General features: G+C 49.1%; 1 protein-coding gene across 4 annotated transcripts in view; it reads left to right on the forward strand.

The window, feature by feature from the left end:
- CCDC9B (coiled-coil domain containing 9B) overlaps nt 1–14,322 on the forward strand; it is a 51,696-nt gene that overhangs the window by 15,140 nt on the left and 22,234 nt on the right. For all 4 annotated transcript variants that reach the window (XM_054201126.1, XM_054201129.1, XM_054201127.1 and 1 more), the window contains 2 exons: nt 3,426–3,575; nt 12,899–12,973. In XM_054201126.1, coding sequence (XP_054057101.1) covers nt 3,426–3,575; nt 12,899–12,973 — 225 coding nt within the window. The remainder of the gene's footprint in view (nt 1–3,425; nt 3,576–12,898; nt 12,974–14,322) is intronic.

Below are 14,322 nucleotides of genomic sequence, written 5' to 3' on the forward strand. Positions count from 1 at the left end.
TTACTTCACAGTTGAAGCAGGCTACAGACGTGGGCACAAGTGTGTCCTAGGCTTGGTTACCCTCCACTAGACTCTTTCCAATTTGTCTATACCTCTCTCACCTTACGGTGAAGGGAAACTGGACACAATACTGCAAAGATGTCCCAAACAGAGGGAAATAATCACGTCCCTCAACCTGACGTCCCTCCTCATGCTAATGGAACCACATGAGCAACGAGCCTTCCCCACCGTTTACTTATGGCCAAGTTGCTGCCCACCAGGCTCCCAAAATACTTCTGCAGAGCTGCTCCCAGCCAGCTGACCCCTGCCTGCAGTGATGCAGGGAGTTTTAGGGATTCTTTTGTCCCAGGACTTGTCATTTGTTTTTGTTGACCCTCCTCCACCTTGTCAAGGTCCCTCTGAATGACAGTACCATCCTCCAGCACATCAGCTTGGTGTCACCCATGAAGTTGATGAATGTGCAGTCTGTCCCATTATCCAGACCACTGAGAAGATGCTAAGCAGTAGAAAGCAGCCTGACAGTGATATCAGCCTACACCCTCAGCACCTTTGGATGCAGCCCACCTAGTCCCACCTTCTTCATTTAAATGGTCCATAACTGAATCTTCCAGGACGCTGAGGGAGTGAAGCATTTTTCTGACTCTGCCGCTAGGTTAGGGATTTGGGAGCTAGAGAGCAGACCCTGCCAGCAAAAGACCAAGGCAAAGAAGGCATAGGGTAACCAGTCTTTTCCGTGCCCTGTGTCGCTAAGTTGCCCACCCCATTCAGCAGCAGGCCAACAGCTTTCTTCAACTCTCTTTGCCGCTAAGAAGGACAGAAGTCCTTCTTACTGACCTTCACATCTCTCACTTGTTTCAACTCCAGGTGAGCTTTGGCTTTCCTAACTCCATCCCTGCACGCCCAGGTCCTGCTCCTGTAATCTTACTTGAGAGCCTCTCCCTTTCCACCTCCCACACACTCCCTTTTTGCATTTAGGTTCAACCAGGAGCTCCCTGCTCAGCAAGCTGGGCTCTTTCCACACCTGCTCATTTTCTTGTACAACAGGAAGTCCTTGTGTTCTTGTGCCTTCTCCATGAAAATCAGTCAGGTCTCCTGGGCTCCCTTCCCCTTCATGACAGCCTCATGCAGGATCCTGCCTCCCAGTTCCCTGAACGAGTCAACATCTGCTCTCCTGAAGCCCACGGTCTCTAGTCTGCTGCTTGCCTTCCCTACTGCTCTCAGACCCCTGAAATCCACTGTCTTCTGGTCACTGTTGCCAAAGCTGCCAGTGACTTTCACATCTTCAACCAGTTCTGACTTTATTTTAGGAATAGGGCAGTCGCTTCCTCATCTGCAGTAATGCAATCGCTTGTAACGTTGTGACTGCAGTGGGGTGTGTAATTAAGGACAGTGTAGCACGCCCTGTTCCTGGAGGGGGAGTAAAAGCAGGATGTCAGAGCAGTTTAGATTCTGCTTTGAACTTTCTGGCTCTGCCTGGTCTCTGATAAAATCATATCCTTCTTAAGACAGGTAAATAGACTGAAGCCTTTAAAGCAGCTTACTGTTTATAGGTATGGAGGCTTTTCCAGGACATATGTCCTGGCGGCAGGTAAAAGTACACCTAAAAGTCTGGCTATGGGAGATGCCAAGACAGTTGTACTCCATATTTAAATGATTGCCTGTTCTCTTGACTATCAGATTTTACTCTCTCAGGAAAAAAATCTTGACATCTCTGGGGATGGCTCACAGATGTTGGTCCTCGGCAGCAAAGTTGGAGGCTGCATTGACACAAGCATAGAGAACAACAGGGAAAGAACTAGAATGGCACTGAACAGATTGGCAGCAGATCCTTGCTTTGAACGCAACATGTGGCTTCACTTATTTCAAGAAAAGCAGAAATAGCAAGGGTCCTGCTAAGGGCAGGAGAACTTGTTAGGAGCTACAGCTGAAACCTAAGCCCAGAGCTGTATATACTCAAGGGAATGTAGAGAGAGGTTCCCACCGTGTCCCACAGCTCTGGCAGACAGAACCGAGGGCAGTGCAGGGACTCACTCTCGCATCCATCAGACTAACTCAAGAACTGTCTCTGCTGAGACAGCAAAATTACACAGATGTGAAAGAAGAATAAACAAGAGACTGAAGGTCTGATGCTGGAAATACTCCAGTGCCTCCTAAAACATTTATCATGTGTTAGGAAGCTCGATGACTGGACAAGCGATAAAAAAGGTCTTGCTGACGGAGGCTGTCTGCAGCAAGGCTCCCTCCATGCTAACATCTGTGCTTCTGGCAGAGCCAAGTGAAGATGAAGCTAATGCAAGACATCTTGATATCATATGTCATGGCAAATTCACCGATGCCTGCAAGACGTCCATACAGATCAGAGGTCAGTGTGTGCTGTTTGTTTTTGAAACCAAGTTCATAGCAACAAAGAGTTCCCAAGTTTCGCTGAAGTTTACTTGGAGATTTTGAGCTCCTTGGAAATCAAGACTCCGGTACGTGTGGAAGTCCAAGGAGAAAAACAGGGGAAAATATACCATCCTGTAGAGAGGGAAGCGTCTGAGGTTTGTTCATCCCTGGTAAAGCAGAGCAGAGGAATCATACAGATGAAGAGAAAACAAAAAGATCAGAGATAAAGATGGAGATGACTTATTATGTCTCTTGTATCCTTGTAAGGCAAAAATAAAAAGGCACATGATGGAACTGAAAGATGATACTTTTAAATGAGAAAAAGTACGTATTTTTGTACAAAAGATGTGCTCATTTTGTGGAAGTGATGGCTGAGGGCACTGGCAGGAGCTCAGCCAGCAATAAAGATAATTAACAGAATAAGAACCAGATGTAAATCCACGCAGTAAAGTCATGAACTGATACAGACAGCTGGAAATAATATCTGAAAGGGGTAAACTGCCCTTGTTCAAGGAGTTTATATATCAGTTTTCTAAACTATTCCACTGCTGAATAAATCATTCCAGAAATATGAACGTACAATGACGATGAAGATGATAAATTATCAAGTGTTAATACACTTCAGGGTAGTAACTGCTTTGTGGACAAGGCTGGAGAGGACACCACTGTTTCCCTTCTCTTTCACCCTCTAGACTTCTGCTCCAGTGTAGCCTCACATTTTATTGGGACATGTTGTTTGGAATACAAGATGGCTCGCCTGTCTAAATTAGCACGTAAATCAGTGCTCATGCTGCAAAGCATCTGAACAGGGTAAATCCCGCCCTACCTAAGTTGTGCTCAGTTAAACATGCCTATGTAATGTTACATATCCCTTAAAGCATCTGGGGTGGCAGCTTTATAAACCAAGACAACTGACGATCTGGCTCGTGTTTCTGTTCTGCCAGACCAAAATCCTGTGCAATTTGGAGGTGGCCACTGTCCTAGGAAGGGCACTGCACAGGCCTAATGGAGGTGTCGTTAACTCATCCTGTCCTTTGCAGGGCAAGCGGATCGTCAGTGAGAAACGCACCGAGTGCTTCCCTGGCCCCAGCAGGGTGCCAGACCTGATTGAAGAAGAGACAGACCATTTGGTGGCTTTCCGCCGGGGTAGAAGGATGCAGATTGCCATCACCATGGATAACAAGGAAAAAGTAAGTGCATTGTGAATGACTGGATGCAACGTATCAGTGGGATCCACTAGTTCTGCTGGCATGAGAAGGGCCGTGGGGACAGTAGGAGTTAGCCCAGCAACAGGACATTGGGAGAGACTATATATTAATAGTGTGGAGCTGATCGCCATAAAACTCGGGCTTCCATCACTGTGAAAGAGGAAAGGCTACAGTCCTTTCCCTTGTCTGTGATCCTAGCTAGAGCTAGCAGGCTCTTAAACATACTGGGTCCATAAGATGCTGTTTTGGAAGGATCAATGAAAGCACTGCCAGATATAGGGCATGAATCCCACCTCCTGTCTTTTACCAACTTCTTTTTGGCGCCATACAGCAGATTTGAGTCAGGAGTGCCGTCCTCTTGACACACTGCATGACTTAACAGAGCTGGGCAATATCTGCTTCTAAACCCAAGTCCTGCTGTGCCTGGCCATAACCTACTGGGTGAGCTGGCTGAACTTTGTTAATCTTTGAAACATATTTCAAATACTTCTTTGCAAATACCTTCCTCTTTACACACACGGAGGCATGTGATATTTTCCTATTTAAGAGTTTGCACAGATAAGTAAGAATGCCTGCAGCAAACAGGGTCACCAAAGACTATGAAGGAAAACAACACTTAGTGTAGCTGCCAAACACACCCAGGAAGGCTGGGAGACCTGTGAAGAACCCTCTCTGGGACAGGAGCCAACCAGCTGCTAACTGCCCACGTTCATCTTCAGCTTCTCCTCCTCCCCAGAGTTCACCTAGGCTCTGAAAGCCCATGCACTGCTTTTCAATGGCTACCAAGCAGTTTTTTGAATGCCATAAACCTCATATAGGCTGCCTGATTGAGTAACTATCCATTTGCCAAATGTTCATGTGGCAGATGTTGCCCATTTCAGTCTAGGTGTCATGAAAACACACCTAGATATACGGTGGGATGAGAGTGACGTGACCACGCCTGTGCAGTAGCTGTCCTTGAGGCTGTCAGTATAATTCTGTCATGCGCAGGGCAAGTCTCTCCGCTTCTGCTCTTGCTGGGCTTGTTTAAATACTTATCTCTGAGGTCATCGAGGCTGGGACTGCGCTAGGAGATAGCAGCAGGAAGAGTGCCTAGAATTTGGCTTCAGAACCTGAGCCCTGTTTTAAAAGTGTATGGACAGCCCTGGAAAAGGTAATACCTCGTATGCTTTTATTATGGAACACGAAATCTGAGGCTGAGGGTCCTCATACGTGGTTTCGGTGATGCCTTGCTCATATTGGCCCCAAAGCAGTTAGATTCCGAGTGTGTATGAGAGCAGGCCTACAGCTGTGCTAGCTTAAGGTCGTATCTGCCTACGCCTTTTCACATGAAGCACTGAAGACCTGATGCTTTGAATCATAGGCTGGCAAAGAGGGTGTGAGGTCCCTAATGCCTGGCAGATTGGATTTTGGTGACTCAGCGGAGGTTGGTGTCTTGGGTCTTGGTCCTGCTACTTTCAGCTCCCGCTGTGCTGCCATTCATTTAAGCTCATTCATTTAAATTCATTGCCAGTGAATGCAGTTACCTCCACATAGCAGCGCAAGGAGCTCACATAACTCTGTCAGCCCTCCTTTCCTCAGTTGTACATAGCCACAGCGGTCTCCTTCACACAGTTTGGGCTAGAAGGTAATCCTGATAATCCCCAGGAATACGGACAACTCTGTGCTGCTCCTCCTCAGATACCAAAGTTCATTTACTCTTCCAGTTTTGGGTTTTTTTTTCCTTAATCCAAACCCAGTCGCTCGGTTGGCAGAGGGTCGGACTGAAGCTCAGGCAGCCTTCTAGCAGCAGCAGGCTGCGAGGGAGGCCTGCTAGGTGCTGGGCAAGAGTCTGCTGGTGCTGACGTCCACAGGGAGAAGGATTGTGCGGAGCCATTTGGTGCCTTCATGCCTTGGCTGAACAAGAGGAGGATCTCTGTCAGGAGAGGAAAGCCACAGAGGCTTCATATAACTCTAGCTATCAAGTAACACCACCGAGGAGCAGTATGTGCCCTCAGCATTACTTAAGACTGGAAAGAAAGATTAGTTTTGCTTGATCACCTGGTCTTCTGGCTGGACAGGTAGCCTGGCTCAACAGCAGTCCTGGACTAACATCGCTGGCAAGACCATTTAGTGATAGCATCATGCTTCTTGCTGGCACAGAAAAATTGCCCCGTTTTCTGTCCTGAGCTTTGAGGCACACCTCCCCCGCCCTCTTGGAAGCTCAGAGCGAGCAGAATGGGAGCTTGCTGCTCCCTGGAAGGCAGGGTGCTTTCGGGACCACGTGCTCGCCCAGCCTGCACAAGGGTTGCCACGGAGCACACCTCCCACGGCTGGGAAATGGCGGGGCCGGAAGAGCATGTTAATGAGCTTATTTTAAAAAAGGGCTTTCATGGGAGTATTTGTTGTTGTTCTTTGGATTCCTCTTATAATTTTGAAAAAGATAAAAAAGTGTTTGAAACTCTAGTTTCCAATACCTGTTACTAGCTGCATATGTTTCAGACTCCAGCTGAGCTCAGGAGATTTCCTTGTTCCTGCTGATTTCCCTAGACTGATTAGGTCCTGTTCATCTCTAGTTAATGGTGATATCTTCGTATTAATCTTTTAATTGTGTAACTTCGGGCAACAGCTACAACAGCCAGGACAAAATCCAGCTTTCAGTATGCAGGCATCTTACAACATGACTCAAAGGATGGGGCTGTAAGAGGGTTAAATGGTTGGATTTATCGGTCACCTCTGCAAGCTACTTTCTTCCATCCACATTTGGTCAGCCTTTTCCCAGGCTCAGTGACAGAAGCAGATGGGGCCTGAAGTGACAGGTCACGTTGGCATCTCACACAACATGCCAGCTCGGGCTGGTTGAGTCAAGGGAGATTTGGTCTGGCCCACCCTGTCGTTTCAGCTGTTCCTAAGCTGCGTTAAGGATTAGTGTTTTAAACAAGTGCTTCTTTTTACTGGTAGAGATAATGCTTGAAAAATTGAAACCAGGCAAGTCCGTCTCACGTGCTGTGCCTCGGAGCGATTCTCCAAGAGGCACTGGAAGACTGCAGTGCAGAGAGAAGATCAGAGTTAGTAATACCAAAATGTATAAAATGCCGTAGTAAACAATTTTAGCCTGCAGAACTCAGTGTGTGTCGCAGGGGTGTTGAATACAGCAACTCATTTTGGAAATGGAGGCTGAATCCCACCAGCACTGTTGGAATGACAGCATCCACAGACCCTGGCAGCCCTGGGCTTCAGTTCTCCCCACATAAACAGGGTTATAGCACGCCTCTGCCATCCTAGCCGTGGTGCCACAAGCATGGGAGCAATGCCGAGTGGCTCGGCACTGCGTCACTTCAGCAAAGCCGGTAAACAGGGAACCAGCTGGTAAACAGGGAAACCTGCCCTGGTGGGCTCTGCATCCCCAAGCCACCCCAGCACCGCAGACGAGCTGGGACCTGCCCAGTGAGGGCCAGGCACAGGCAGGAGTGTTTGTGCAGCAGTGTTTGCACTAACCAAGTGTTTGCAGCAGCAGCAGCCAGCAGCACAGCGTCAGGGAAGGTGCAGAAGACCAGGGAAGCCTGCAGTCACCCCTCCCCTCCTGCACTCACCACCCCCAGGTTAGGGGCCTCCTCCACCAAGAACAGCATCTTTCTCCTTGACAGGCTTTTTCTTGCCTGAATTCTAATAGGTTTTTTTTTTTTAAGTCCATCTAAACTTTATCCCCCACAACATCTCCAGCCAGGAGCTGCAATGCATGTTTTGAAACACGCGTTCCTTTTTTTTCTTCAAACTTGTTACCTGATAACTCCACTTGATGTTTCTGCGTCAGAGGAAGCAATGCACAGATCATCCCCTGCTCACTTTCCCAAAGCACAAACGATTTTATTGACCCGTTTCACATCCCCCTTCAGCATCTCTTCTGCAGGCTTAAGAGACTGACCCTATTGAGACATGTCTGGTGAAGTAGTTCTATATTTTTGATTACTGTCATTGCCCTTGTTTGTGCCTTTGTTATTTTTACTATAGTCTTTTAATACAAGAAGACCAGAACTGTACATGGTATTCAAGCTGCGGGCTCTTCTGGATGTACTCAGTGACATAACAATGTTTCTGGCTTGTTCTCTATTCTTCTCCTAACAACTTTGCATTTTCTTTGCTTTTTTTATAAATAATTGAGCTAACATTTTCAGAGAACTAGTCACAATAACACCAAAATTTCATTCCTGAGTGTTAATCGTAGTTCAGGCTTCATTACTGTGTGTGTATATAAGAAGGGGCATTTTTCTCCATGTGAGTTATTTTGTATTATTGATATTGAATTTCATCTGTAATTTTATGGTGCAGGCATTCAATGTGAAGAGATCTTTTGCAGCTCTTTCCTGGCAAATTACATTCTTTGCCCTGGATGATTTAGTATCATCAGCGAACTGTCATCTCTCTATTCAGCTCCCTTTCCAGACCATTTATGAGCATGTTGAGCAGCGCATGTTCCAGTGGCGCACCCCTGCTAATCTTCTACCATGGAAACTGGCATTTTCTTGCCACTTTTTGTTTTCTATCCTTTAATTAGTTGATAATCCAAAAGAGAAACTTCATTTTCATCCCCAAATTGATAACTAAAAGGAGAGCCTGATGGGGTATCAGTGTTATCATATGAGTAGCTGCATGTTAGGACCTGAGCTGAGACCCCAGTTGGAGCATTAGCTTTCAGCCTCCCTTATTACCCCTGCACAGTCCATCCTTTGGGGTTTTTCGCCTCATGCCCCAGCTGGTTCCCAGCTCGTGCTGGGTTATTGGTGTCCTCTCCCCACAGAGGCCCGTGGTGCCTAGGAGAGAGGATCACATCCATCACTCCCCTTCGGTAACATCCCGTAGCCTGGCCACTGTCAAATTTGCCTCCTCCTCTCTGCGCTTGCCAGATTTATCCTATTAAAACATTCAATGGGCATCCTCGTCATCCCACATTTTTCTCTATTTTTATTCATGATGAAATTCAATAAAAAAAACCAAAAAGAGACTTCCATTCTTGCTGCCCTTGGTGCTTCCAGCTAGCACCACATTGTCAGTCCCAGACCATATCGCAGCTGTGGCAGAGGCTGCCAAAGAGGAAGTGGAAGGAAAAAAAAGCTGTTCTCGTGATCTTCTTTTCCGAAACAGCCCCAGTGCCTTATATTACCCTGCCATCTTGAAACCTGTTTTTTTCTACCCGGTGAAAGACTCTCTCACTCTCTGTTAGCACCAGACCGGGCTGGGGAGACCAAATTATCCTGTCTCCTTGCAGAATGAATTAGCCTGGGCACGTCGCTCTGCTGATGCAACCTCCTGCCTTCGGTGCCGCTGCTGGCTTGGAGGTGCCACGTCTGGGACCTTTCTTCCCATCCCTGCCTGGCTGCCCCTAAATCTGCAAGCAGGGCTGGGGGTAACGCCTAATGTTTAGCACCAGTTTTCCTAAAAAGCCACTCCATGCTCTGGCAATGTTTCAGGATCATTAATGCATTAGAGCTGCAAGCTGGCAGCCCCGGACCAGCGGAGTACAATGGTTAATTAGCAGGTTACAAATCATCTTTTAAATGGACAGTTGATAGGGCTTCAGGGCTTTTAAATTGTCCTTTTATTAACAGAGTTTCCCAGGATGGTATATCAGAAATGACTGTTTGTAATCAAGAGAAACAAAAGCTGCTTTCAGGGACGTACGGAGAGGAGTCTGACTCCGGTGCTTGCATGGGAGAGGATCCAAACCTGTGGCAGGAGAAACACTTGCTTTTACATTGCAGATGGGAGGGGAAGATACGCAGAAAGGGTGTCTGAAAAATCTTTAGCTCCCTTCAGGCAGCACAATTAGTAGGCAGATTCTTCAAAAGGGTTTGAAAAAAATATCCTCTCATGTACTAGTTTCAAAAATCCTGCCCAGTGGGGGATCTGAGCGCTGGAAAACCAGCCCTAAGCTCTCAGAAAAATCTCCTCCTGCAGAAGAAATGCTGGTTCTGGTGCCAACATGTGACTGGAGAAGTGGGTACCAAAAGGTTAATTTAACACATCTGTTGGTACTTATTTTTAAAACAAGAAGACAATGAAGTAGTTCAGAGACGTCAAAGCTTTTTGTTTGAAGAACTGTTAGTATAAAACAATGCTTAACATGGCTGCACAACGGCATCAGCATCGTCACCATTGCACATTAACATTAGCTGAGTATATGTATCTCGGGAGGTCAGACAAACCCAGAGCAGAAAGCATTTGGGATCCCAGGGCCGTATCCTGGTTAGGAGCAGGCTCTGCCCTCCCCTGCACCGGCCCCAGAGAAGTAGAGAAATCCTTGCATAAATCTCAGGATAAAGAAACTTAATCTTCTCGGTCTACTTTAGGTTTTTGCTCCCTCCTCACATCTCTTCCCCTGCTGTGCAGGAACAGTTAAACTATGAGATGATAATGTCATTGTCATATTTCATAATTTTGGGGGCGGAGAGGAGGAAGGAGGAGAAAAACATGTTTTGCTCTTCCCCATGGCCTGGGTGTGTCATAACAGGCTGACAGCAGCTCTGGGGCAGCACGGAGCGGCTGCGAAAATCTGCGCCTGAGCCAGTGCAAAAGCAAAGCTTCCAACCTAGATGATTCTATGATTCTGTGTTTTCTTAACTGCACGGTTCAGACCTGATTTCCCGGTAGGAGAGAACAGATTTTTTTTGTCCTCTCTGTTTTCCACAGTGCCCTTTGAGAAGCAAAAATAGAAGCAGACTAAGGAAAAAGGCAGCCTGGCTTTGAGAGAGGCGTGTAAAAGGATGGAGAGTTGTACAATGTCCCTGTGACAGTGCGATTTGTGGTGTGCGCCAAAGAGCTGGTGCCCAACACAGGACAGGCTCTGGATTGCAGGTCTCCAGCCACGCAGGAGCTGCGTCTTTTCCCACATCTCGCGGGCCGCAGCACTGTCCCTCAGCCGGGCCATCCCAGCACATCCCCTGGGTGCAGGCTCGCTCTTCGCGTGGCAGAGGCAGGGCTGAAGTCAAGCTGTGCTGGGCTGCGGACAGGCAGAGGCACACTGCTCCCCCCGCAGCTTACGCACACCCTGGCTCAGTGCTCCGGCTGAGCGGATGCTCTGGCTTTCCGGTTCCTGTCTTCAGGGACACAATCAGGCATTGTAAAGGGTCCAGACTGAATCATTCTTTGCATGAGCTTGCAGGAGAAATATGCAGACGCAGATGAAACAATAAGCACACCCATGCAGCTCCCTGCCTCAGTTTCCCCATCAGTTATGAGCTGTCTGGCATTTCTGAGGCAATCAGTGCTCCTTCTCTCCCATCTCTCTTCCCACATAAGGTTTCCCCTGGGACGAAGGGGCTCCAGCTCTTCTGCAGCGGCTGTACTCTTTCTAAAATGGTGTTTCTTTTACAGCTGCTTTAAAGGCTAACATCCGTCTGCACCTTGCTCCCCAGCCAGCCTCCTCAAATAAGCAAAGTTCCCAGGTTTCTGCTGATTTAATCTCTCTATAGATGCAAGGTCTCAATTTGGGGCTGCAGGGACCCAGATTCGTCAAATGGGGCTGCACGAACAGTTGACTTCGAGCCTGGAGGGAGCATTTTTCATTACATAAGTTTTCACAGCATCCTTTGGAAATAAATACCCACTATCGTCTTTCACCATATCCTGGCCAGTTTTGCAACAGGCCAGGATATGGTGGGGGGTGGCTCCTCTGAGCATAGGCCCCTCTGCATTTTTTCCCAAATCTTGGATGAGAAATTGTAGGACAATATAGCTACCTCCTTCCTCATTATTTCCAAGGATCTGTTTACACGAGCTTCCACCTGTACTGGAGCTACACCAGCATCACACCAGTCAGGCCAGTGAAGCTGTTGTGCTCTGAGTGCAGTGTCCATGAGCACTGCCAGTATGGTCACACTTCCCGCCTGCCTCAGATTTAGCACGTGTGGATTTAGCCCAGCTCGCTCCCTGTGCCATCCCACCGGGTACACAGGAGCAGGCTGGAGCGGGGTGGGTTGCCTCAGGAGGCCAGGCAGAGCCGGCAGGTATCGACTGGCATCCCGAGTTTCACACGTCCAGCCTTGTAATGCTGGGCTAAACCTGGGGCTGGCAAATGCCTGGAACTGTTCCCAGCCTGGGTTGGACCTCACCGCACTGACACTTTCTCGAACGGCTGACCTGGCAGTTTGTGCTGCGACTTTCCTCTTTGTATTTCAGTTTTGCTTGGCGGTGCAAAACAGCAGTGTGATAATCTCAGCCCCACACTCTCCCTGGCACTGTAGCGGTTCAGCAGGGAGGGGAATTGGGGGGTGCCTCGGCTGGGCTGCAGCACGCCGGGGCCTCACCGCTCGTGACAGCGTTTGTGCGAGGCAGCCCCAGGGCTGCCATGTAGGGTTTGAAAACAGGGGGGAGGCAGCTGTGATAAATGCTGTGCCACTTGGCAGCCGCCCTGCTGCAAACCATGTGCTATGGGTGGGAGTGGGACAAGTGTCCAAGCCCCGAGCAAGCACCAACCCCTGCCCTGAGGGGCTCGGAAGCGTGGGGGGCAGGCTGGTACCCTGCCCACATCTGCCTGGCACATGCAACGGCACACAGCTCTCCTGATAGCACCGCAATAATGCTATCTAACCAGGGCAGAAAGCCTTTCTTAAAAGATATTTATGCTCTGCAGACTATTTTGCTAAGACCCACTGTCATCCCGCCCTGGCCTCGGACATGACTGCTTCTGTATCATCAGTCCCACGCAGGGGCAGAGAAATGCCTGGCCGTGGCATGCCTCATGTTTAGTGTCTGTAGCTCATTAAGTCAGAGGGGTTAATTTTCACTTCCTGCTGGGCAGGGGGATACCAACACTAGAGCAGAACTTGCCAATCTGGTGGCAGCATGGCTAAACCCCGTGGAAGCAGGGATGGACCCCAGTAGAAGGGCACTGTGTTTGATGGACAAAAATCACTCCCAACTTTACCATGCTGGCTTTTAGTTGCGTCTTAGATGGGCTCCCAGCTCTCCTACAGGTGAATCGTGAGCTGAGTCTTTGGCCCAAATCTGAAAAGGTACCTGAAACTTTGCCTTGGGAAGAAAAGGGACCATACAGGACACCTCTCTGCCTCCAGCTTGGGAGGAGGACACAGGACATCTGCGGGAACACATCCCTTTTTCTTGCTTTTCTCATACATCCCTTACTTTCTGACTTTTTTTTTTTTTCACATCAGTTTGATTCAAGGCCCCACAAACCAATCTTTCCTCTTTTGCTGACCTTTTCAGGGCAGTTCTTGCACGTCCTCATGGGGACAGGGTCAAGCACTGACTCCCCTGCCAGGAGTCCTTGCTTAATCCTAGAAATAATTCCTGTGTCTGTGCTCTTGCAGGCAGAGGAGAGGAGAACAGCAGAGAAGAGGAGATCAGACAGTGACAGGGGCCCAGAAAACGAGCACAACCGGAAGGTGAGTTTGGCGCCATGTCCCTTTGGGGGGACTCTTGTCTTGGAAGAGGAAACCAGTAGGATGTGCCTCCCCACCAGTAAGAGTTGCACAGTCCTGAAGGAAGCAGCAATGTGCTCTGATGTGGTCCCCACTGTTCATCCCTCTCGTCATCCAAAGCTTTGCTGGGCAGCTAACACACCTCAAGCACAGCAGGAAAGGGGTGACAGGAGACCTGCCCTTCACACCTTGTCGTGGCCGCTGAAGTCCCTGGCACAGCAGCAGGGGTGTTACGAAGGGTGACATGTGCTCATCCCATGCTGCAGCACAGCCCTAGCTGCTTTCTCTCCCAAAAACACTTGTGGGTTGAAAGGCTCAGGCCATATTAGCTACAGTTCCTCACTTCAGCAGGAGCCGAGTAGGATGGAGGTAAATTAAAGCACAGGCCTTCCCACTGACTGTTTAATGCAAACCCTGGAGGACATGCTGGCTCCCCTGAGCCTGCAGATGCTGTTAATTAGTGGAGCACAAATTGAATAGCCCCACCTCAACATGATTCATTAGGAGGACACAGATGGTCTCTTAAACATTAATTCCAGCTGAGCCCCCCAGAGCAGAAAAGGGGAACACGATAGCCTCGTGGTCCAGCTAACCACAGCTATACAGCAACTGAGGTGAGCCCCTGGTGAGGGACCAGCCTCCCCCCTGCTCTGTGGGCCCCACAGCCACCTCTGCATCTACCGACAAGAGAGCACGGGCACTAGCCTCGCTCTTTCCCTCCCTTTTGGCTTCCCCTTTGCTAAGGGCCAAGGTAGTGGCGCAGGGCGCTTCCCTTCCCTTCCCCTCCAGCTCTGGAGGCTGGGCCCTGCTCTCGCTAGCTATGCGCTGCTCAGCTCCTGCAAGCTTCTCCTCTATGGGCACATCAGGATCCATCGTGGCAGGACCCGCTCTGCCTTGCCCTGCCATGGGGCTGGAAGCTGTGGGGAGCATCTCCAGGCCTGTGCCCCAACCCAGGGACCAGTGCTTGCCCTTGCTTTCCACTGGTGCGCCTTGCCTTTCTGTGGACCTCATCTCTCCCTGCTTGGGGATGCAGTCTCAGGTTCCCCAGCTCCTGCTAGCTAAGGAATGGAGGAGCAATTACTGCCACCCCATCTCCAGCCCACGCAGGTGGGTCTCCCTGGTAACAGGGCTTTCAGTCACTCCTTCCCCGCTGCTCTGCTTTTAACAGCAGTGCAATGCTGAGGAGTTAATTCCCGTTTGGGGAAGGGGTGAGGGTGACTGGCATGGAAGGGCACGTGTATGAAGTGATGAATTATCCGCTGGTAATTAGCACCCCAGGACGCTGCACTAAGCTGTTTGCTACGCAGTGTTGC

Source organism: Rissa tridactyla, chromosome 4 (assembly GCF_028500815.1).
Source record: "Rissa tridactyla isolate bRisTri1 chromosome 4, bRisTri1.patW.cur.20221130, whole genome shotgun sequence".
Taxonomy (NCBI): domain Eukaryota; kingdom Metazoa; phylum Chordata; class Aves; order Charadriiformes; family Laridae; genus Rissa; species Rissa tridactyla.